This window comes from Columba livia, chromosome 5 (assembly GCF_036013475.1).
Source record: "Columba livia isolate bColLiv1 breed racing homer chromosome 5, bColLiv1.pat.W.v2, whole genome shotgun sequence".
NCBI classification, from domain to species: Eukaryota; Metazoa; Chordata; class Aves; order Columbiformes; family Columbidae; genus Columba; species Columba livia.
This window is the reverse complement of record NC_088606.1, coordinates 49,158,723-49,180,300: the sequence shown is the minus strand read 5'-3', so window position 1 is coordinate 49,180,300 and position 21,578 is coordinate 49,158,723. Positions and strand designations below refer to the sequence as shown.

General features: G+C 41.8%; 1 protein-coding gene and 1 long non-coding RNA gene across 14 annotated transcripts in view; one reads left to right on the top strand and one right to left on the bottom strand.

Moving 5' to 3' along the window:
- LRP5 (LDL receptor related protein 5) overlaps positions 1-8,280 on the top strand; it is a 180,698-nt gene extending 172,418 nt beyond the window's left edge. For 8 of the 12 annotated variants that reach the window (XM_065064887.1, XM_065064886.1, XM_065064895.1 and 5 more), the window contains 2 exons: positions 743-858; positions 1,463-8,280. In XM_065064887.1, the coding sequence (XP_064920959.1) occupies positions 743-858; positions 1,463-1,724 (378 nt within the window). In that variant the 3' untranslated portion in view covers positions 1,725-8,280. The remainder of the gene's footprint in view (positions 1-742; positions 859-1,462) is intronic. The other 4 variants (XM_065064888.1, XM_065064889.1, XM_065064896.1 and 1 more) reach the window with 1 other exon arrangement.
- LOC110363682 (uncharacterized) overlaps positions 1-21,578 on the bottom strand; it is a 58,946-nt gene that overhangs the window by 20,376 nt on the left and 16,992 nt on the right. The gene's annotated exons all lie outside the window — the stretch shown is intronic.

Below are 21,578 nucleotides of genomic sequence, written 5' to 3'. Positions count from 1 at the left end.
TTTCCACACTGGAAGGGATGAAGCACTCTCCTTGTTTTTAGGCCAGTGTCCTGCTGGCTGTGTCAGGGCTTCTGCTTCCTGCCAAAGGAAGAATCCTAAAGGATTCTGAAGCATAATAAAATGTTTTCCTAGTGTGAGGGTTATCAGCACAAAACCCACACAGAGCTTGTTCATATACATGTGTATATACACACAGGCTAGGACAGGCTATAGCTGTTTTTTAGCTCTTAGGTTGTTTGCATTGTGAGCTGTGCCAAAATGATATGTCTACAGAATGGCAGTAAAAAGTATTCGGGGAAGGATGAAGTTGTGTTAGTTATAGTAAAGGAACTTGTCCTCCTGACCCTGCTGTTGACTGGGGGTATGTTCAGGGGCTCAGTGTGGAACAGACTTCATTTACCATTAGCATCTGCTGAGGATGATATCAGTCCTTATGTTCAAGAAAGTGCACTGAGATTCTGTAAAACTGAGTCTAATTTCCAGCTTTACCACTGCCTTCCAGGTATTGTGTGTGACAGGAAGAAAATTCCCTGTGCTCTGAGAACTTTGGATGCCTGCAGTGTACTTAAGCCCAGAGTAAAGTCTCGTAATGAACTTCCATGATCTTTAAAAATGCACTTACCCACCCAGGCAGCAAGGAAACTAAAATAAGGATGAGTGACAGGATGAAAGCATCAATAATGTTGACAAAATAAGTAGAGTTGTATAATTAACCGAGATTTTCACACTGCTGTTCTTTTAGATCTTGAACCCACCTCCTTCCCCAGCTACTGATCGCTCGCTGTATAATGCAGAGATGTTTTATTCCTCAAACATTCCTTCCACCACGAGATCTTACAGGTACAGCTCATATAAAAGGTATAATAAATCTTCTGTTGATCTGTCCTTTAGTTTTGGATCTTAAGCAAAATGTTTTTGTTCAGACTTTGCCTTGTTTAAAAAGACTTTTCCCTCTCTTAATAAATGGCCATTCAAATGGAGGTTATGCCAGTTTTGGTGTTAAACAGTGGCTTTGTGTTTAGTTTGACACTACAGGTTTTAGCACCTTTAAGTACAATGTTACTGAGTAATAATGCAATATATATAGACATTATTGATATGTAACAGTCACTTAGCATCCTGTATGGAGAAGGCTGGTGTTTTGTGTTCAGTTCCTCAAGCTTATCTTAAAACTCTTTGATGAGTCAACCTATTTGTTAGTGACTGGGCTAAATGGTCATGGTGGCCTCCTGTGGCTGGTCAGGGGCTGGAAGAATGCACTGCTGACTGAGGGTAGTTGTACCATTTAAATTTAACACAGTTCAGGTACTTCTTGAGTTAAGGCTCACATAATATTAATGGACAGGCATCCTGACAGAGCATACAGAGCTTGTTAATTTTCAATCTCTTTCTTTCTTTTTTCACCAGATCGCAACTAATGCATGTGTCCTTTTTTTCTTCTTTTTTTTTTTTTTTTTTTTAGGCCATACCTTATACGAGGGATAGCTCCACCCACAACCCCATGCAGCACAGATGTTTGTGACAGTGACTATACTACTAGTCGATGGAAAGCCAACAAATACTATATAGATTTAAATTCAGACTCAGACCCTTATCCCCCTCCACCCACTCCTCGTAGTCAGTACATGTCAGCAGAAGAAAGTTGCCCTCCATCTCCTGCCACGGAACGAAGCTATTTTCACCTCTATCCTCCGCCACCCTCTCCTTGTACGGACTCCTCATGACCTCAACAGAAGGAACTTTTTCTGTAAATATTTTAAAATATGAACAGATTTTAAATATATATTTTATGATTTAATTGGGGTGGGAATTTAAAAACATAAAATGTGAATAAAAATGAGTGGGATGGATGGGGCTGTGAAAAATTGTACAGAGGAAGGATATTTATAAAATCGATTTTTTTAACTTAATTTCCATTTTTTTGTGCCATGTTTGCCTTTTTGAAGTCATGAAAATGACTCAGTCTCCAAAGGATTTGGGGAAGCAATGCAGAGAATAAAAATACATTTAAATAAAATTGTCAGTATCTGCTTGGGAGATACAAACCACTGGAAGAAAACATGCAAAGATCACAACCCTCAGATGCCCCTGTTTGCAAGTGGGCTGAATGCTTCCCAGCAGAACTTGTATGTTGAGACTTGTATTTCAAACCTCCTCCTCGATTTGCTTAGCATTGAACTGGAAAAACACTTATTTTGGCCAAACCTCCCAGCTTAACTAGGCCCACAGGCATCATACCCTACCTCATGTCACTACACGTGGCCAGTTCTGGAACTTAGCTTGGTTTAGCTCCAGTCATTTCCCCACTGCACTGGGTGAATGGTAGCAAAGCAGTTGTATTGATCGTTGGGTAAAAACAAGGAACAAGTTTAAAGTGGTATTTAAGCTAAGAGAAATGCCTCACAAAGTGCAGATTGGGTCAGACTCACCATTTTAACAGTGATGAAACCAAGTTCCTTCATCCACCATAAGGATGTGAGGTATTGATGGTGGTCTGGGAAGAGGCTGGGAAGTCAGCCACTTCTCAAAGCACAGTTCTCTTTTTCCCAGCAGTCCAGTAATTCACTGTGCCAGGTCTCTGAGGTATTCATCTGTGTTGACTTGATCAGAGAATTGCTTCATATCTAGTGTTCATTTTCCAAAGTGGAATGATATGGTCACTTGTATTCATTTAAATGAGGAAAGTTGTTTGGTTTTTAATTGGTGTTTCTAGAAAATGGTATCTGCATATCTCAAAACTAAAACACCTCCCATTCAAACAGTTTAGTCATATATCTTTAAAAATTGCCACAGCATTAGTTTAGGTTTAGAAATAGACAGAAAAACCATAGGGGAGGAAGGAGAGGACACAAATATTACTTTTTTAATTGTGTTGAAATAAAAAACATAAACTCACATACAAACTCCTGTAACCTAAGGATGTCATGATCAGAAAAGTGCTCATGTTTCCAGACTCCTACCAAAAAAACCCTTTGGGAGTGGGGAGCTAGGATCAGTCCCTTTCAAAATACAGAAGATAAATTTTTGTGTTGACTGCTCTCTTGCTGTAAGAAAAGGGATTAAGTATTGTATAGCACTTTATAAATTCAGCTCTAGTAACAAAAATGTGAGTGCTTACTTGAGACATCTAAGGGAAGTTCTGAATATACAAAGTCATACCTGTTCTTCAGCAGATGTGTTGGGCCTTTGACAGCTTTAATATTGTTGGTAACAATGAAAACTTTTTTTCTCATTTGAACTTAAATTATAGTTGCTTTTGCATCTTTTAGCAGGTTATTTAAGAGCACATCAGAGGAACCTTGTAACTCCAGGAGAGGGGTCTTTGTGGTGATGATGGAGGGGCTGGGACCACACTGTTCAGATCCATTTTGTGTTTTCAGATTTATTAGTCCAGATTTGTTCTTCTTATCTACATTGTTCAAGAAGAGGATTTGTGCTGTCATGGGTGTGTTACTAAAACTCTTAAAAGTAGCTTTTACTATAATACCTTCATGTCTAGATTTTCACTTGAGAGACTAAGCACAAAAAATGTGCCCACCATTTTTCATGGAGAAGAATTCAGAATTGGAGAATACAACTTTGGAATTTAAGAATGGGTTCTTTCACCATACCCTATCAACATTATTAATTCTGTGTTATGCCAAGTGGGATAACGTCATAGTTTGTTACTCTCAGATTGACTCGGCAAATCTCTGAATGGGTGTTAATGATTTGGTGAAACAAAGCAATTCTCTTGTGGTCATGTTTCAGTGAACTAAAATAGGAATATAGATACCCAGGATATTTTATGGACCATGTTAATCATATAAAGGAGTACTTGTTCTGCATTACAGCAGTTGGTAGTCCAGTTTCATATCATTTGTAATTTTGTGCATGATAACTATTCACCATTTATAATTAATTCATTAGTTTAGCTGTCTTTTGCTATAGTTCTAGCTTAGAGACATACTACATTAATTTTCCTGTATTCCTGTGGTGACACTGAATGCAAAACTACATTGATTTTTTTTTTCATTAAACCACCAATCTTTTTAAAGAACCACAACTATGATGATCTTAACAACTTTGTCTGAAGACTTGTATCCTATTGCAAAATTTGGAGTTGAGTCAAAGAAAATTAGCATAAACTATCTCAAGAGTAAAATTCTTTTGGGCCTTAGGTATTCAGAAGGAAGGAAGCACTTGCGAATGGGGTGAATTAAGAGTGTACATTTTAATTTCAGTTGGACATTCACAACCTGATGTTTGCTGAAAAATTGCCTCCTCTGAGCCGCTTGAAGTTTGGTGATGAGAATCTAAGCCCCACAGTGCTCCATACGACTTTAAAAGCCTCTTCTAAAAATAATTCGTATACAAGTTTAGCATCTTAACGTTTAAATACTAAATATTATTTTGATTGCTGTGTATACTTTAAAAGTTTTACATGGTGCTAGAAAAGACCAGAAAGAAAATTTGAGGAACAGGAGCTACTTCTCTGCAGAAATATCCTCAGTGTGCTCTTAGTGGTTTCCATCCTGTGAACTTTCAGGCTAAAATGTAGAAAATAGGTGTTATTTTCTTCTAGATCAGGATGAGAGGAAGAGTTGCAGGGAATTGGTGAATGCATATGACAAGTTATGGTAGTTCAGGGCTGAATAGGAAATAAGTGGGATAAAGTTGTGATTTGGTAAGGTTTAGGTGTAGCTTTAACAGTGCAAAAGCTTTCTGTGAGAAAGCTGACAAATACTATAAGATTTCTCCCTTACAAACCTGCACGGGGATCCATGTGACTACCTGTGTGAGCTTGTGAGTACCTGAACCAGTGTTTTCAACTACTATTTTCCAAGCCCATTATGACTGCATATTATGACTCGAAACAGCTCAGGGTGTAATATAGAACTGTGCCTGGAGAGCAGCTAGTGATGGGCAAGTGTTATGGTTGATTCTGTGTTAGATTTTAAGGACAGATGTCCTAGCAGAGAGCAAATTACCTGCCTTCCAGTGCAGTCATGAAAGCTACCTGTGTTCTCTTTTGTAGCAGTTGTCCTATCTGCCGGACAGATGCAGAAACAGTGTGAACTTTTAAGGTAAATGGACAAGTCATGATCTTTGACAGTGAAGTATTATTTAATTTCAACCAAAAGTTTTGTGTAAATTATAGCTAGACTCATCAACAGCCACTGCACTTGGAAATTGGAATGGAGATAATGAATTTATTCATTATTGCTGAATGATTTTGAGGAAACTTCATTAGCAGTATCCCAGCTGTCTTACTAGTTCGGTTTTCTTCTATCTGGACAGATCGCTGAAGAGCACTTAGGCTAAGATCAAGCTAAATCTGTATGTATGACAAATAATGTTTTCTTTAGGATAGTGTCATAGTACAAAATGCCCCATGTCTAAAAATGAGACTGTCATTATTAGGATATTCTAAAGAGGAATGTGGTAATGAGTGGAAACAAGCTTCTTCTTTTGGAACAATGGGTTTGTTTTTTCAGTAATAAACTTTGATCTCTCTGGTTTGCAATGGGTGCAAGCACTTTCATAGAAGTTCTGGTTCTTTTCAAAGTAACAACAACAGGGTCTCTTCCTTCAATACCTGTTCCACATACCTAGGATGGGCCTTCTGGAAATCTACAGTCCTGTTTATCCTAGATCTTTTTTCCATCTGATATCTAGAAGGTCATATGCTAGGACTCATCATGTTGTCCCCATTTTTATGCCAACTAACGCCTCTTGGATTCTGAGACTTTTGGAATTCTAAAGTTCAGTGCACAGCAGATTTGGAAGCAGGAGCACTCAGTAATATGCCAGTCACAAGGATGTTCCTCCATTGCCTGCAGGGTCAGATCCCTTTGCTAGGGAGAACTCCTGTGATACCCTTCTTCAGAGCCTCTGGAGTATGTTGTACTACTTCACTCGTGTGATCAAACTTCGCAAAAGTTGTGTGCCCTGTTTGCTACAAGCATTTTAAGAAGCAGATATTTTCTGATGTCATTCATTTTAATGGGGTATATGTTGAGTCAATTCAAATTAGTAGCTGTGCTTATAACTGTGCTGCAAGTAATATCTATTAATGTCAGGAAATGAAAACAGAAGGCAAGCATGTTCCCAATAATTAATAACAGACAAGAGTGCCTGGCATGGAGCCCTGAATTAGAAGTAACATATTTGCTGTTACAGTGCTGAAGGACATTATTAAAATGTCCATGTTTGGACAGAGCATTGGACAACCCACAGTCAATGATAGTTATTTACAAAACAGTTATTCACTTATTTCTATGCTTTTATTATTACTCCACTATGAATTATGAGTGCAGTCCTCGCCATAAATTTGGTTTGTCTATAGAATGCTCAGGGAAGGCTGAATCCTAAATTCTGAGAGGTGTCTGCTGATTCTGTTGCTGTTCTCTTATGTGTAGCAACACTTTCTGTTCATCGTTAAACATAAAAAGCCCCGTTCTTCCCCTATTGTAAGTTTAGCTTAAGGTATTTACCACATATTAAAAGAAATACATAGATATTTTCAATCCTGTCATGTCTTCTAGCTCTCCTTCCTGAGAACACTTCCTCTAGATTTTGTAACGGGTATTTTTCTTTAATTTGTTTATTTTGAGGTTGGCTAAATATGCTGTGGGCCTTTTCACATAAGATTGTACTCCTTGGAGGGGTAAAGAGGAAGAATTTATTTTAAATAAATGGTAAGCCTGCTGATAGGAATAATGGAAACAAGTCTGATGGTACAAATGGCTTCTGCATTCCACAACAAAACCATTCAAAATGCCATGTCCTGACATACTGACAGTGCTCCCAGTCACTCATGACAGCAAGCTGTCACATCCTAGCTGTTCCCAGCATGAACCACAGCTCTTGTTGCAGCCCACCTCTGGAGTCAGGGGCTGGGTTCTCTCCAGACAACACAGAATCCTGGTGGATGGAAGACCACAATGACAATGCCTAAATGGGTCATTTTATATTGACAAAATATGGGCAGAGAATGTGCTTAGACTTATCAGAGGAGCATTGACAGCTGCAGTAAGTGACAAATTCACTGTCATTCACATAATTGAAAAGCAAGTACTCCCACTGGCACACTTTTCTATAAATAACAACGATGCTACTCCTGTGGTGGTGTTCCCTGGGTAGCTGTGTTTGACAAAGGGAGCAATATTTTGGTTCGTTTTGTACAGAAATCCTGCAGCATGCAAGTAAGTATGGAGGTATTTTGGTTGCAACTACAAGTTACAGTTGTAAATGGAATTCATAAAACAAAATCTGTTGAAAACAGCCTTGCTGTTGTATGTGAAATTTGGAGGGCATCATAAACAAACCTGTTACCTAATTGTATTGCAATTGCTGCTATTGTAAATGTACATGAATATACAAAGAGTACCAAGAATTTTTATGATAAAACCCACACACAGTCTTTTTTTAAATTTATATTAAAATGTGTATTCTTCAAACAGTCATAATTACAGCTTTATGTGTGTATCATTTTGTAGCATTTGTTACTGCAAAAGAAAACCAAACCAAATACTTCAGTGCCTTGAGTTTTTTAAACAGTTCAGCATATTAGCTGGGGGAAAAAAAGGCCTTAAATCAAAAGCGCCTGAGAAACATATGTAGATTGTACTCCACTTGTTTTTAACAAAGCTTTGTATCATTGATGGCATTCTCTTCAGTTAAAATACATACATCCGCAAGTTGTGGAACTAACTGAAAGCTGACAGCTTCTGATTTTTTTTAGAGCATGCGTGTTTTGAATTTGCAATATATTGGAATTTGTCTCAAATGCATTATTTCAAGTGAACTTTGATTAATATTTTCATATATATTTCAACAGAAATCTTGACATCTGTCAAAACTACATAACATTAAAAAAAAAAAAAAAAACAGAAAAAAGAAAGAAAAAAAGCCAGTAACTGACACTTATGTATTTGGGGATTAAATTGATGCTATTTACAGATTGTCACTAGAATACTTTTCATTAGAACCGTAAAATCTTTTTTGTGTTGCAGAAAGTCTTCACCAAGTATTTTTCCAAGCATGGCCTTCTAGCATACAAATGAACTTGATAATACTGTCTTAAGAAAAACTTCTTTGAGGCTTTCATCCCTTCAGACCACTGTATGTTAAAAACTTTCTGGCCATGAAAATGTAATGTTTCTTTTTGTTAACAAAACCAAAGTCTTGTTTGAAGGAACTGGTATTTTATCTAAATATCTGTACAGATAGCAGACTCTGCATTTGTACTGTAGATTATGTGAATTTTTGTTTTATAATAAATATTTTTAAAATATTTGATTGGAAGCCCTTTTTATGAGTGAAGCTGTTTCATCATCTACAGTAGACACAACCAGCCAGCATCACAATTCTTTTACATACTGTTTAAGATAAGGATAGTGTTGCTGTCTCTTTGATTTTAATTTCAAATGTACAATAACAGCAAGAGCAAGGAGGTTAAGAGGTTGGTTGGAAAATTGGTTGCCTTTAGAACTAAAATTGTTAGCTAGCTATAGAGCTTACCACATATTTGTCAGCATCATGACCTTATCAAAAACGTTAGACTCCCTAGGAATAATCCCTTGTGTTTTGACTAGACCAGATCAGATTTTTTTTTTATTATTTTTTTATTTACATTATAGTGAGCATACTTGGAAACTAGTTCCATTGAATCTAGTTTGGTCTTGATTTCCAAACTTGATTTCCACAGTCAATATTGGTGGTCTTGGATTTGTGAAATTTACCATCTGAACCTAAAAGTCAAAATAACCTTTAATCGAGATATCTTTTCTCCTGCATGCTGGTTAGATGAGACTCAGAATGAAGTTTTTCTGACCAGCCATCAGCAGTCCTTGTGATGTCCAGTTCCCTTTCTTCGCATTTTGCCAGGGTAGGAGAAAAATATACAAACTCAAAAACATACTTCTGTTTCCTACAAAGTTGTTTCAGCTTTTGTATTGTACTGAACCAGAAAATATCGAAAACTTTTTCCTCTTAGTCACATTACCCTTGCTAATAATGCTTAATGTAGGTGGACCCTGGACCAGCCATGTGATGACTGCCTAACTCTAGTGATTTATTCCATTGCTATGACTGATACATTTTTAGTTTGAGGGGAAAAAAAAAACAACTGGCCTTCTGGTGCTGTGCGCAGCCTGGAGCAGGCCATCCATCATCCTGTTGTGTTAGAAAAGTTGGACCAAATTATCCAGAAGAACAGAAAGCTCTTCAAGAACTTGTATGGTGTGAAGCAGAGCAGCACCACTCTTCTTTCCAGAACTCCTGGCTGTAGCTGGGCTTTCTCAACTGAGAAGATGCACAAGGTCTTCGTCTTTTGGAGCAGATCCTCACTGACACAGCAGCTGGTTGTAGGAGGAGTTTGGCACACACATCTCACATAAAGAATACAGATTTCTGCATGACGTACCAATCATTCCTGCTCCTCCAATGCCTTTATCACAGATGTTTCAAGGTCTCTTTTTAAACTGGAGGAGACAGTATTTTCTTTTTGCTCCAGAAAATCTTGCTCAGCTGTATGGCTGGATCTTTGAAGTGTTTCTTAGACTTCCACAGCTTACAGATGCCTTAATCTGCTAATCGGGAGATACAGCTCTGTTATGCCATTTGTCCCAGTGGATTCTGTATATGTTCTCAGGACCAATCCTGTGCTCACAGGGAAGGATGCCTAATTCTAAATCCACTTTTTTTATAAAATTGCTCCAGCTGTTATTGTCCACTGCAGGGCAGATGCAGGTGTTTGGCTGATTCAGTGCAGCATCAATGTGGATTCACTAGGAGGTGGCTAAAGCCATAAAAATGCATTCTGCCAGAGCATGGGTGACCCACAGCTGTGCTGAGGAGAAGCCCAGTCTCAAACTATGCAGCTATCTGGATCTCCATCCATGCTTTGACAGCCCCAAAGCAACTAGGGGTGAAATGCTGCTAAACAGAGCAGTGTTGAAGCTATCCGTTATAGACCAGAAAGAAAATAATTAAGCATAAAGTAACACTGGACACATGCTGCCAAAAAGCCCGTGTGTGGTTGTGAGGGGAAGAAAGTTCGTCATGTGAAACTAATATTATTTAGGACAGGCATTACCCAGGTAGTTTGCCTTTCACCCACATAAGGTCTCAGGTGTTTTAACACAGGTTGTCCTGCAAGTGAGAGGCCAGGCAATGTTGGTGCAGCCTTTTAGGCAGTGCATGCTGCTGTGGAGAGCAGGGTGAAGGCAATTGAGCATACATACTCCATGGCTTCCACAAGAGTGCCTGACCACAGCAGGCTGCCTCCATCCCTGCTAACAGCACAGAGTACTGTGTACCACAACCTTTCTCCAAAGAGTCCAGGTGGTTGCTGGAATCCGCTCAGAAAGCACAAATAGGAAGAGGGTTGGTGTGCACAGGAGCCAGTGCTGTTGTGGTTTTAGGCAGTACTGATGGGCCCCTGCCTATAATTAAGACAAAGCTAGCGTTTGGGAAATTGAGGCTTGATGAGCCAGGCTAATTGCTGGACTCCAAATATACTGGAGAAATGAGATGAGGATAATAACTGCAAGAACAGCTGGCTAAGACCATAGCTACAGTGATGATTAGGACAAGCAACTTACTTGGGCCTGCTCAATTTGGGTTTTTAATGGATTCCTCATGGAACATAAGAATTGTGGAGGGGGATGACAGGGGCAGGATGAGCTCTTGAATTTCCTCTTACAATTAGTGACTGTTTTCCTGTTATTAATTAACATGAATAGTAGGCTTGAGGCTAGAGTTGGCTTTTGGGATAGGAGGCTGTTAGTTTATACATATTCTTGACAGCCTGTAAAGACAGGATCTGGGCTTTCCCTAATTGAGACTAATGCCTTCTGTTACAGTTTTCTGAAGGGAGAGCTGCTTTGTTAAAACTGTTGCTGTCACTTAATTCAGATTTATTGCCAATCTGTTACTTAGGGAATTATATTTGTTTCTGATCTTTGCATGGCAATATATTTAGTGCTTATGTTCATTTTACTGTAGGCATTGTACTATACATAGGCAGTCACTAAAACTGGTATGCTGACAGGAGCCAGCAACAAACCGAATCCCAGGTGTTTTACATTTCTCAATGTGAACACACTAATCCTGTCCCTTACAGGAAGGCTGACAAGGGATCCTGGCAGAGAGGTGAGCATCTCATGGGTTCTAGAGCTTCATCCTTACCCCTTTACTCTGCAGTTCTGGCAGGTGTATCCAGGAAATACTGAAGTATAAAGTTAGGGGAGTGGTGTGCAAGCATTCAGAGCACCTGTTTCTCACACAGTTCTACACATGGACGAGGAGCAAGTTGAGAGTCTATGGGTGAGAATTAAGGGGCAGGCTGGCAAGGGTGATACTGTTGTGGGTGTCTATTACAGGCCACCAGATCAGGGTGAGGAAGCTGATGAAGCCTTCTATGGGCAGCTGAGAGCAGCCTCGCAGTTACAGGCCCTGGTTTTCATGGGGGATTTCACTACCCTGATGTTTGCTGGAAGGACTACTCAGCCAGCCACAGTCCAGGAGGTTTCTCCAGTGCATTGACAATAACTTTCTAATGCAAATGGTGGGTGAGCCGACTAGGAGAGGTGCACTGCTGGACCTCATCCTTACTAACAAAGAGGGTCTGGTTGAAGCAGTAAAGGTTGAGGGCTGCCTGGGTTGCAGCAACCATGAAATGGTGGAGTTCAGGATCTTGTGTGGCAGGAACAGAATAGCAAGCAAAATTGCAACCCTGGACTTCAGCAGAACAAGCTTTGGCCTTTTCAAACAATTGGTAGGGGAAATCCCATGGGCAAGGCTGCTTGAAGGTAAAGGGGCCCAAGATAGTTGGTTAGTGTTCAGGGACTGCTTCTACCAGGCTCAAATTCATCCCAACACGTAGGAAGTCAAGGAAGGGAACCAGGAGACCTGTGTGGTTAAACAGGGAACTGCTGAGTAAGCTCAAGTGGAAGAAGAGAGTTTATAGATCATGGAAGGAGGGGCTGGCTGCTTGGGAAGAATATAAGGCTGTTGTCAGAGGATGTAGGGAGGCAACTAGGAAAGCTAAGGCCTCCTTAGAATTAAACCTGGTGAGAGGGGTCAAGGACAACAGAAAGAGCTTTTTCAAATACATGGCAGATAAAACTAACATGAATGAGGTGGGTGCCCTGGTGACAGAAGATACAGATAAGGCAGAGCTACTGAATGCCTTCTTTGTCTACTCTGCCGGAGGCTGTCCTGAGGAGCCCTGTACCCCTGAGGCCCCACTGGAAGTCAGGATAATGGAGGAGTCTGCATTAGTGGATAAGAACCGGGTTAGGGAGCAATTGGGCAATCTGGACATCCATAAATCCATGGGTCCAGATGGGACGCACCCGCGGGTGCTGAGGGAGATGGCTGAGGTCATTGCTGGACCACTCTCCATCATCTTTGCCAAGTCTTGGGAAATGGGAGAGGTGCCTGAGGACTGGAGGAAAGCAAATGTCACTCCAGTCTTCAAAAAGGGCAAGAAGGAGGATCCGGGTAAGTAGAGACCTGTCAGCCTCACCTCCATCCCTGGGAAAGTGATGGAACAATTTATCCTTGGTGCCATCTCAAGGCATATCAAGGATAAGGAGGTCATTAGGGGCAGTCAACATGGCTTCACCAAGGGGAAGTCATGCTTGACCAACCTCATCACTTTTTATGAGGACATAACAAGGTGGATAGATGATGGCAGGGCGATGGATGTGGTCTACCTTGACTTCAGTAAAGCATTTGACACAGTCTCCCATAGCATCCTTGCAGCTAAACTGAGGGAGTGCGGTCTGGACGATCAGGTAGTGAGGTGGACTGTGAACTGGCTGAAGGAAAGAAGCCAGAGAGTCGTGGTCAATGGGGCAGAGTCCAGTTGGAGGCCTGTATCTAGTGGAGTGCCTCAAGGGTCAGTACTGGGGCCGGTATTATTCAATATATTCATCAATGATTTGGACGAGGGAATAGAGTGTACTATCAGCAAGTTTGCTGATGACACCAAGCTGGGAGGAGTGGCTGACACGCCAGAAGGCTGTGCTGCCATCCAGCGGGACCTGGACAGGCTGGAGAGTTGGGCGGGGAAAAATTTAATGAAATATAACAAGGGCAAGTGTAGAGTATTGCATCTGGGTAGGAACAACCCCAGGTTCCAGTATAAGTTGGGGAATGACCTATTAGAGAGCAGCGTAGGGGAAAGGGACCTGGGGGTCCTGGTGGACAGCAGGATGACCATGAGCCAGCACTGTGCCCTTGTGGCCAAGAAGGTCAGTGGCATCCTGGGGTGTATTAGAAGGGGGGTGGTTAGTAGGTCGAGAGAGGTTCTCCTGCCCCTCTACTCTGCCCTGGTGAGACCAGTTCTGGGCCCCTCAGTTCCAGAAGGACAGGGAACTGCTGGAGAGAGTCCAGCGCAGGGCAACAAAGATGACTAAGGAAGTGGAGCATCTCGTGTATGAGGAAAGGCTGAGGAAGCTGGGTCTCTTTAGTCTGGAGAAGAGGAGACTGAGGGGTGACCTTATTAATGTTTACAGACATATAAAGGGTGAGTGTCATGAGGATGGAGACAGGCTCTTCTCGGTGACAACCAATTATCATATAATCATATCATATCAGATAAGGGGTAATGGGTTCAAACTGGAACACAAGAGGTTCCACTTAAATTTGAGAAGAAACTTCTTCACAGTGAGGGTGAGAGAACACTGGAACAGGCTGCCCGGGGTGGGTTGTGGAGTCTCCTACTCTGTAGACATTCAAAACCCGTCTGGACACATTTCTGTGTAACCTCATCTGGGTGTTACCTGTCCGGTAGGGGGATTGGACTAGATGATCTCTTGAGGTCCCTTCCAATCCCTAACATTCTGTGATTCTGTGATTCCCTGGAGAACAATGTTTCCCATGTTGGTTACATAGAGCATTCACCTTCCTGGTAAAATTAAACAGGGTTAGGGAAAGTTCAAAGTTTGAAAATCCAAAATGTAGAAAGTGTACTGCGGTATCTGTACAGTACACTTAAAATGAAAGCTAGACTGAATGGGAACTCCCCTTTACTAGTAGGCATGCTTAGAGAATAAGACCTGAAAAATGAGGAAATGGTGATGAAAGAAACTGAGGAATATGTGCATTCTGTAGCCTACTCTAGAAACCTGGGCCTTGTGAGAGACAGTGTTCACTGCGACAAGTATTTTTTCTCTTTTTATAATTTGGTGTCCTTTTTTCCCACCTACAACTAAGGCTAAATTTTGTGAATTGAGCACTTGATTCCAGTTCATTTTCAGATCCTGCTGAATTTCTAGAGAAGGAGCCAACAAAGTAATGGTTAGAATTCCTCGGACCACTATTTTCAATCTTCATCCAGAAGTGCTGCGCAGAGGTCAGACATTGTAAAGACAGCAATAGATGTAAGGACAAAAGCTTCTCAGTCTTACAACAAAAGATTGAATTTCATTGCCATAACTTCAGTAACACGGTTGCAGTTAAGGTTATGGGGCAGGAATACTTGAAGAGGCACAGGATGGCTTTCCATCTTGCTCACAAAACAAAGAAGAAGACAGGTGTCAAAGGGACAGCATATTTTCTTCCAATTTTGCTAAAAGGTTATATTTTTTCTGGCTAAAGAAAAACAAGTGAAAATAATTTTTAAAGGAATTTTCACTTCCTTCACATGTTCTGTGTCATTCAAAGTTGTTTCAAACTCTTTGAATTACTTCTTTTGAAGATGGATTAGTGATTTTTTTTTTTTTTTTAATTGGAGTGGCATGTTCTGTCTCATGCTCTTAAATCAATCACTTTTGGTTTTAGAAACCATATTAGAAACCAAATTTAAGATTTACAACCAGACAGGATTATTCTGTGCTACTTGCTCTGCAGAAGTGATATTCTGTAGCCTGTAATCCGGTAATGTAAGAGATCAGACAATTCATACTTCCTTATCACATGTTCCAACAGAAACACAGAAACATCAGTCTTCCAAAAAATCAATATTTGGTGTCTTGAAAGACCAAAATGTTCAATATTACCAACAACTTGTTGCATTTAAGTGAAGCTGTTTAGTTACAATCACCTTAAATTGTATGTAACAACTAGCCTCTTGCCTTACTGGTCCACTTTCTGTCTTTATTACAAAGCCAGTGTCTGTTTGTGATGTTTCCACAAATGTAAGTGAAATGACATTGAAACTCAGTGTGTTTGGTAGTCTTTGACTGGGTAACACTGAGTTCTCAGTATTAAACATCACATGTTTCCCAAAGGTCTTAGTGCATCTCTGATTTAATAGAAAATAGATTAATGATTTATAAGAATAATTAGTTCTGCTAGTTTGTAACTAGAATAAGGGAGAACTGACTGTAGAACAAGCATAGGGAGAAGACCTAAATCAAAAAGAATAATGAAAAACTCTGGGTGTCCAGAAGATAGGTTCCTCAAAGACCAGTCAGGTAAGTCAACAGGCTGGAGAGAGCAGACAATTCCCCAAGATATGCAAATAACTTCCATCTGAAATCAAAGACCGCAGTTATGGCAGCATTGTTCTGCTAAAACAGACATAACTTCTCCCATTTCAAAGACGGGGATCACACAGCCAAAATATTCATTGAAATCTGCTTACAAGCAGAGATCAACACCCTCCATGCTACAACCTCCTTCCAGATGGTTGTAGACAGCAATAAGATCCCCCCTCAGCCTCCTTTTCTCCAGGCTAAACAGCCCCAGTTCTCTCGACCACTCCTCATAACACTTGTGCTCCAGGACCCTCAACAGCTTCATCACCCTCCTCTGCACTCTCTCCAATACATCAATGACTTCCTTATGATGAGAGGTCCAAAACTGAACACAGTATTCAAGGTAGGGCCTCAACAGTGCCGAATACAGTGGCACAATCACTCCTCTAGTCCTGCTGGCCACACTATTCCTGATACAAACCGGGATGCTGTTGGCCTTTTTAGCCACCTGGGCACACTGCTGGCTCATATTCAGCTGGCTGTCAATCAACATCCCCAGATCCTTTTCTGCCAGGCAGCTTTCCAGCCACTCTTCCCTGAGCCTGTAGCGCTGCCTGTGGTGGTTGTGACCCAAGTGCAGTACCTGGCACTCGGCCTTGTTAAACCTCATACAATTGGCCTCAGACCAATGATCCAGCTGGTCCAGATTCCTCTGTATGGCCTTCTCACCCTCCAGCAGATCAACACTCCCACCCAATTTGGTGTCATCTGCAAATTTACTAAGGGTGCACTCAATCCTTTCACCCAGATAATTGATAAAGACATTAAACAGAACTGGCCCCAATACTGAGCGCTGGGGAATGCCACTCGTGACGGGCCACCAGCTGGATTTGGCTCTGTTTACCACAACTCTTTGGGCCTGGCCCTCTAACCAGTTCTTTATCCATCGAAGAGTACACCCATCCAGGCCATGAGCTGCCAGTTTCTCCAGGAGGATGCTGTGTCAAAGGCTTTGCTGAAGTCTAAGTATACAATATCCACTGCCTTTCCCTCATCTACTAGGTGGGTCATTTAGGTCATTAGGGATGACTCTTGACTCTTAATGTCTTTCTTGCAGAACTACTGGGCATTTTTTCTTGCTGTTTCACTAGATCTGGCATTCACAGGGAGACATCCATGTACAAAAATATAAACACTTTAGACCTTAGCACTAATCAAAGCCACTAGGTGGCACAGTTACCTGCTGTGAAGTGTTGCTCACCAAATTCATTTCCAAAAAACAGAGCTCCAGAACTGCCCTTTTCAACAGGTATTTACCCTCTCTCTTCCCCTTGTGCTATGTTTCATAGAGTAAACACTGAAGGTGGGTGTAGCTTTTCTGAGAATGATATTTTTTATTATAGAATAAGGCCCTACCATGGAAATAATTACATGACAATAAAGATTTTGCTGCTATTGCTGATTTTCCTCACCCCTAGAAAATCTGTAATGGTAAAATCCCCCTTTTTTTCTGGTAGAGGCAGCGATTCTGCTAGGCAGCTTTATGTGTGTAGCCATAGTATCAATTCATTTGGTGCCTGACTTCAGCTTGAATATCATGAGACCAATGCAGGTGTTTAAAACTATGTTAATCTCACTCTTGCATTTTCTTCTTTAGACGGAAAGACAGAAGGTATGGAAATCCAGAGATGACAATCAGAAGAAGGCAAATGCCCAGAGGGATCAAAGGGTCTTTTGGAAAAAAAGAGGCCGCCCCATTTCCCCTTGTTTGCAGGGACACCTGCATGGGACAGGGACATGTGGAAGAATTAGAATTGCCAGGAAGAAGTGGCGCAACCAACCATAAGGTAAGTGCAGACACTTGTAGCTACTTTTGTTTGCAGACTGCGTGCTGTTTGACAGCACATGGAAATAATTTCTCTCATGCAGACTGTTTTTCCGCTTATTTCTAACAGGAAATATGCTAGTGCCTGACCTGCCCATGGACAGCCCATGCTTTGCTGTTCACTGTCAACAGAAAGACACCCAACAATGAAGTGTCTCGTGACTAGTGCTTGTTGTTTAAACAGTTCTGACAACTGATCCTTTGGTATTGTTGAAAATAGGTATCTATCTGTCTATACAAATATATATACACATTTGCTTCCTAGTCCTTTCTGTACTGTCTTTTTGAGGTTACATATAATACATCTCTACATACATCTCTCTAGATATGTATTTATAATTTCTACATATGCTTAGATATCAGTGCTTGGGAATCCTGGGGAATTAACTAACTCTCCTTGACTCTGTCTGACTTAAATGAACTCCTGCATATACCCAAACCCAAGCCAGATTCCCAGGAAGAAAACATACATTTATTATCCTGTCCATCACTTGTGTACTGTCCCTTTTTTGACCTTTGCTCCATGCCACAGGCTTAAATGGCTATGCTGAGCCTCCTGTCTCCTGTGAAGGCTTCATGTATAGAGCAGATTGGGCCTGAGAGACACCAGTATGATTCTGTGCAGACCCAAGGCTGCTGCAGGAGATGGCAGAGCTGGAGAGAGCCAGACTCAGGGCTGGGTGCTTGCAAATAGTATGCCCAAACAAAGCCTGCTCTAGACTATGTTGTTTATCGTGCAGGTGTGTAAGCCCAGAGTTTATTTCAAATTTCTGGATGTGCTTTGCTTCTCCTATCCAGAGGGTAGGGTTTGCTTTGAATGGCCTTTTTTTTTTTAGTTAATGAAATAACTGGAGATTTCCTCTTCCTTGCATGGGAAATCAGAAGCTTGAAATGTCTGTGAACTCAATACCCTATACACAATGGATATGGGGATGCAGCATCCAACTCGTTATTTAAATGTGGATGTAAGTGGGCATGTGGGACAGGTGAACAGTAAAGTCAGCACCCTGAATTTTAAGAAAGCCAACTTCAAGCTAATCAAGTAAACAGCTTCTTTGCCTTGCAGAGACCTCTTGACCTGATTCGGTGATGCTGTTTAAACCTTTTTATATTAAGAGGGACATAGGCACACCAAGGACAACCACCTCAGAAGTATTTGAAAGTACCTGTCTTCTAAAGACTCACAAAGGTATCAACAGAAGTTGGTACTTAGCCTTGAGAATCTAGGCCTAAATAATGTGCCTAAGGCTGCTGAAAAAAAGACCCTGGAAATAAGCTCATATATGTCCAAGTCTTGTACATGGTTAATGATAATTTCTGCTTTTCTTGGGTTTGTAGATTTTGAAAGTTGTGGTTTTTTTAGTTTCACTATTTTTTTTCAGTAGTCTTTCCTCACATGTGACTCTATATATGTATATCCAGGTAAAAATACTTTTTTGGGTTTTTTTAATCAGACGATCTTAATAGCTGTGAATGGTGTGTTAGAGGAGCTGTGTGCATTTGGAGGATTTATGTCAGGCTTCCAAGGCCCAGTTTTATTCCTTGTTGAATTACTTGGCTTTGTTTGTGCACTGATCTAGTGTCAGTTTTCAAATTCCCTGCCTCAGGCAGAAACAGGTGACCTACTTTTCAGCCCTGGACATCTGCTAACTGTAGCCCATCCATGCCCCTGTTCTTTAACCCCTTCTTCCCTCCCTCCATCTCTGCAGAGCATCTGCCATCTCCCAGCCCTTCGAGGGAGGTGTGGCTGGTCCTGCAGACTGCTTTAGGACTGGGGGGACACCTCTGCAGCAACAGGCAGATCATCCAGGAGACAGTGCTGAAGTGAGGGTGCATACATGATATCAAAGAAGGTTGTAGCTCTGCCTATGTGCCACAGAAGATCACCCCAGTAGTGTCCACAAAGTCATCTGGACTCAGGTACCAGGTGGAAAGTCCCAGTGTACCTTGCCTCCCCCTCATATGCTGGTAACCTAGCCAGGCCTCCTGCAGTTGGGCCTGCAGTGTTGCTGCATAAGTTTCCAAGAGGATCTGGATCCAGCCTGTCAGCATCTATCAGTCCCTTGCAGGCCTGGCTCAGCAGGGAGCAGTGGTGGGGCTGGGATGAAGAGATGGGAGCTGCAGGACACATCTGGCTTCCCACCAAATGGGGAGAGCACCACAGGTAGCTCCTCACTGCTCCCTCCATCCTGCACCACATAGGCCCCTGCACCGAGGCTGCTGCCTGTTAGGAGAGGTGGTGGGGAACAGAAGAGAACATTGGCTGCAGCCTGAGAACAAGGGAAAAGCTCTCCTTGCCTAGTTCAGATAAGCCCCCAGACCCTGAGACAGTCTCCACTTGAGTGGAGGTTCCTGGGCCCAGCACTGAGAGTGACTTTTGCTTCCCCACAAACTTCTTAGGTACCTCTTTCCCTATGCTGAACAGGAATGCTGTGTTTGCTCAGCAGCACCCATGGATAGTAGTTAAATATTCATCCTACTTCTCATTAGTAGAATAGAATAGTTCAGTTGGATGGGGCCTACAATGACCATGTAGTCCAACTGCCTGACCACTTCAGGGCTGACCAAAAATTAAAGCATGTTATGAATTTTCTCCATTCAGAATTTTCCCTTTTACAGAGGCATTGTTTCCTCCTAGGGGCCTTCTCTGCTATGAGTGCTCTTACAAAGCAGCCCTTGAGTGTCACCTTGCAATCAGCTTCAACAGTTTGTTCTGTCCTTGCTAGCCCCTTCCCTGTCCTATGTCAGAAACTCTCAGCAGGAGGAAGCAGTAGTGTTTGCTTGCATTGCAGCTTTTTCAGGCAGTGCCAATAATGTGCCTTGGCTCTGAATTGTATGGTGGTAGACTGTAAGGTTGTCCAGGCTCTGGCCTTCCTGCTCCATGGCATCTGCGTATTTATAGGTCAAGAGTGTAGCTGGATGATCATTTCAAGGTGGTGGAGACCAGACTCTAACCTATGGGGCACAGGTCCTTTGATTGGTGTTTTTAGTTTGGTTAATACGTATGCACTGGCTTTATTGACTATACAGTATCTTCCTTTTGACAAACAGCAGGTGGCATGTTTAGATCAAGAATGTAAGTGCTCTGTCTCAAGGCTGGGGGGCAGGGGAAGATGCCCAGGGATTCAGAAAGAAATAATGCAGTAGAGATGCCCTTTCACTAACTTTCCATCATGACCTTAAGCTGCCAATGAAAAGGTCAATTCTGGCTGGGGAGTCCTGCTTCCTCTAGGTAGTCATGGTTGAATAGGAGGGGAAGGATAGCATTTTAGAGTTAGGTTATAGTTGGACTCAATGATCCTGAGGGTGACTTCAAAAGTTATTCTATTATTTCCCCTTACAGCAGCCCAGATGAAGGCACTCAGGCACCTGATCTTATGGGATGGAGTGAGAATATGCCTTTTTTGCCACTGGACTTTTCCCATGCCAATGCGCTGCAGGTGTCTTCTAGACTTTGGTGAGGTTTGATGGTGACAGCCCAAACAATGTACAGAAGGAAACAACAACAGGGGACAGGAGCAGACAATGGGCTCTAATTATGCATTGTCATTTAGACATGACTGGCCTTCTGGGCTGCAAGTGCATGTTGCTGGCTCATATCCAGTCTTTCATCCACCAGTACCCTTAGTCCTTCTCTGCAGGGCTGCTCTCAATCCCTTCATCCCCCACCCTGTATTGATAGTGGGAGTTGCCCTGACCCAGGGGCAGGACCTTGTTGAACCTCATGAAGTTCATGTGGGTCTCCTTCTCACTCTTGTCCAGGTCCCTCTGGATAGCATCCTACCTCTCAGGCATGTCAACTGCACCACTCAACTTGGTGGCATCTGAAAACTTGCTGAGCTTTGCACTCAATTCCAATGTTTATGTCATTGATGGAGATATTAAACAGCACTGGTCCCAATACAGAACCCTGAGGTACACCACTAATTACCAGCATCCATCCAGACATTGTGCCATTGATCACTACTCTCTGGATGCGACCATCCAGTCAGTTCCTCATTCACCAAACAATCCACCCATCAAATCTATACCTCTCCAATTTAAAGAGAAGGATGTTGTGGTGGACCATGTCAAAGACCTTACAGAAATCCAGATAGACAACATCCATAGCCTTTCCTTTGTCCACTGACATAGTTACTGCATCATAGAAGGCTAGTAAGTTGGTCAGGCAGGACTTGCCCGTGGTGAAGCCATGCTGGCTGTCTTAAACATATGTGTCATGCTATGAGGGCAGCCAGCTAGGAGAGATAGGAAGAGATGGTAGCTGAGATAAAGAA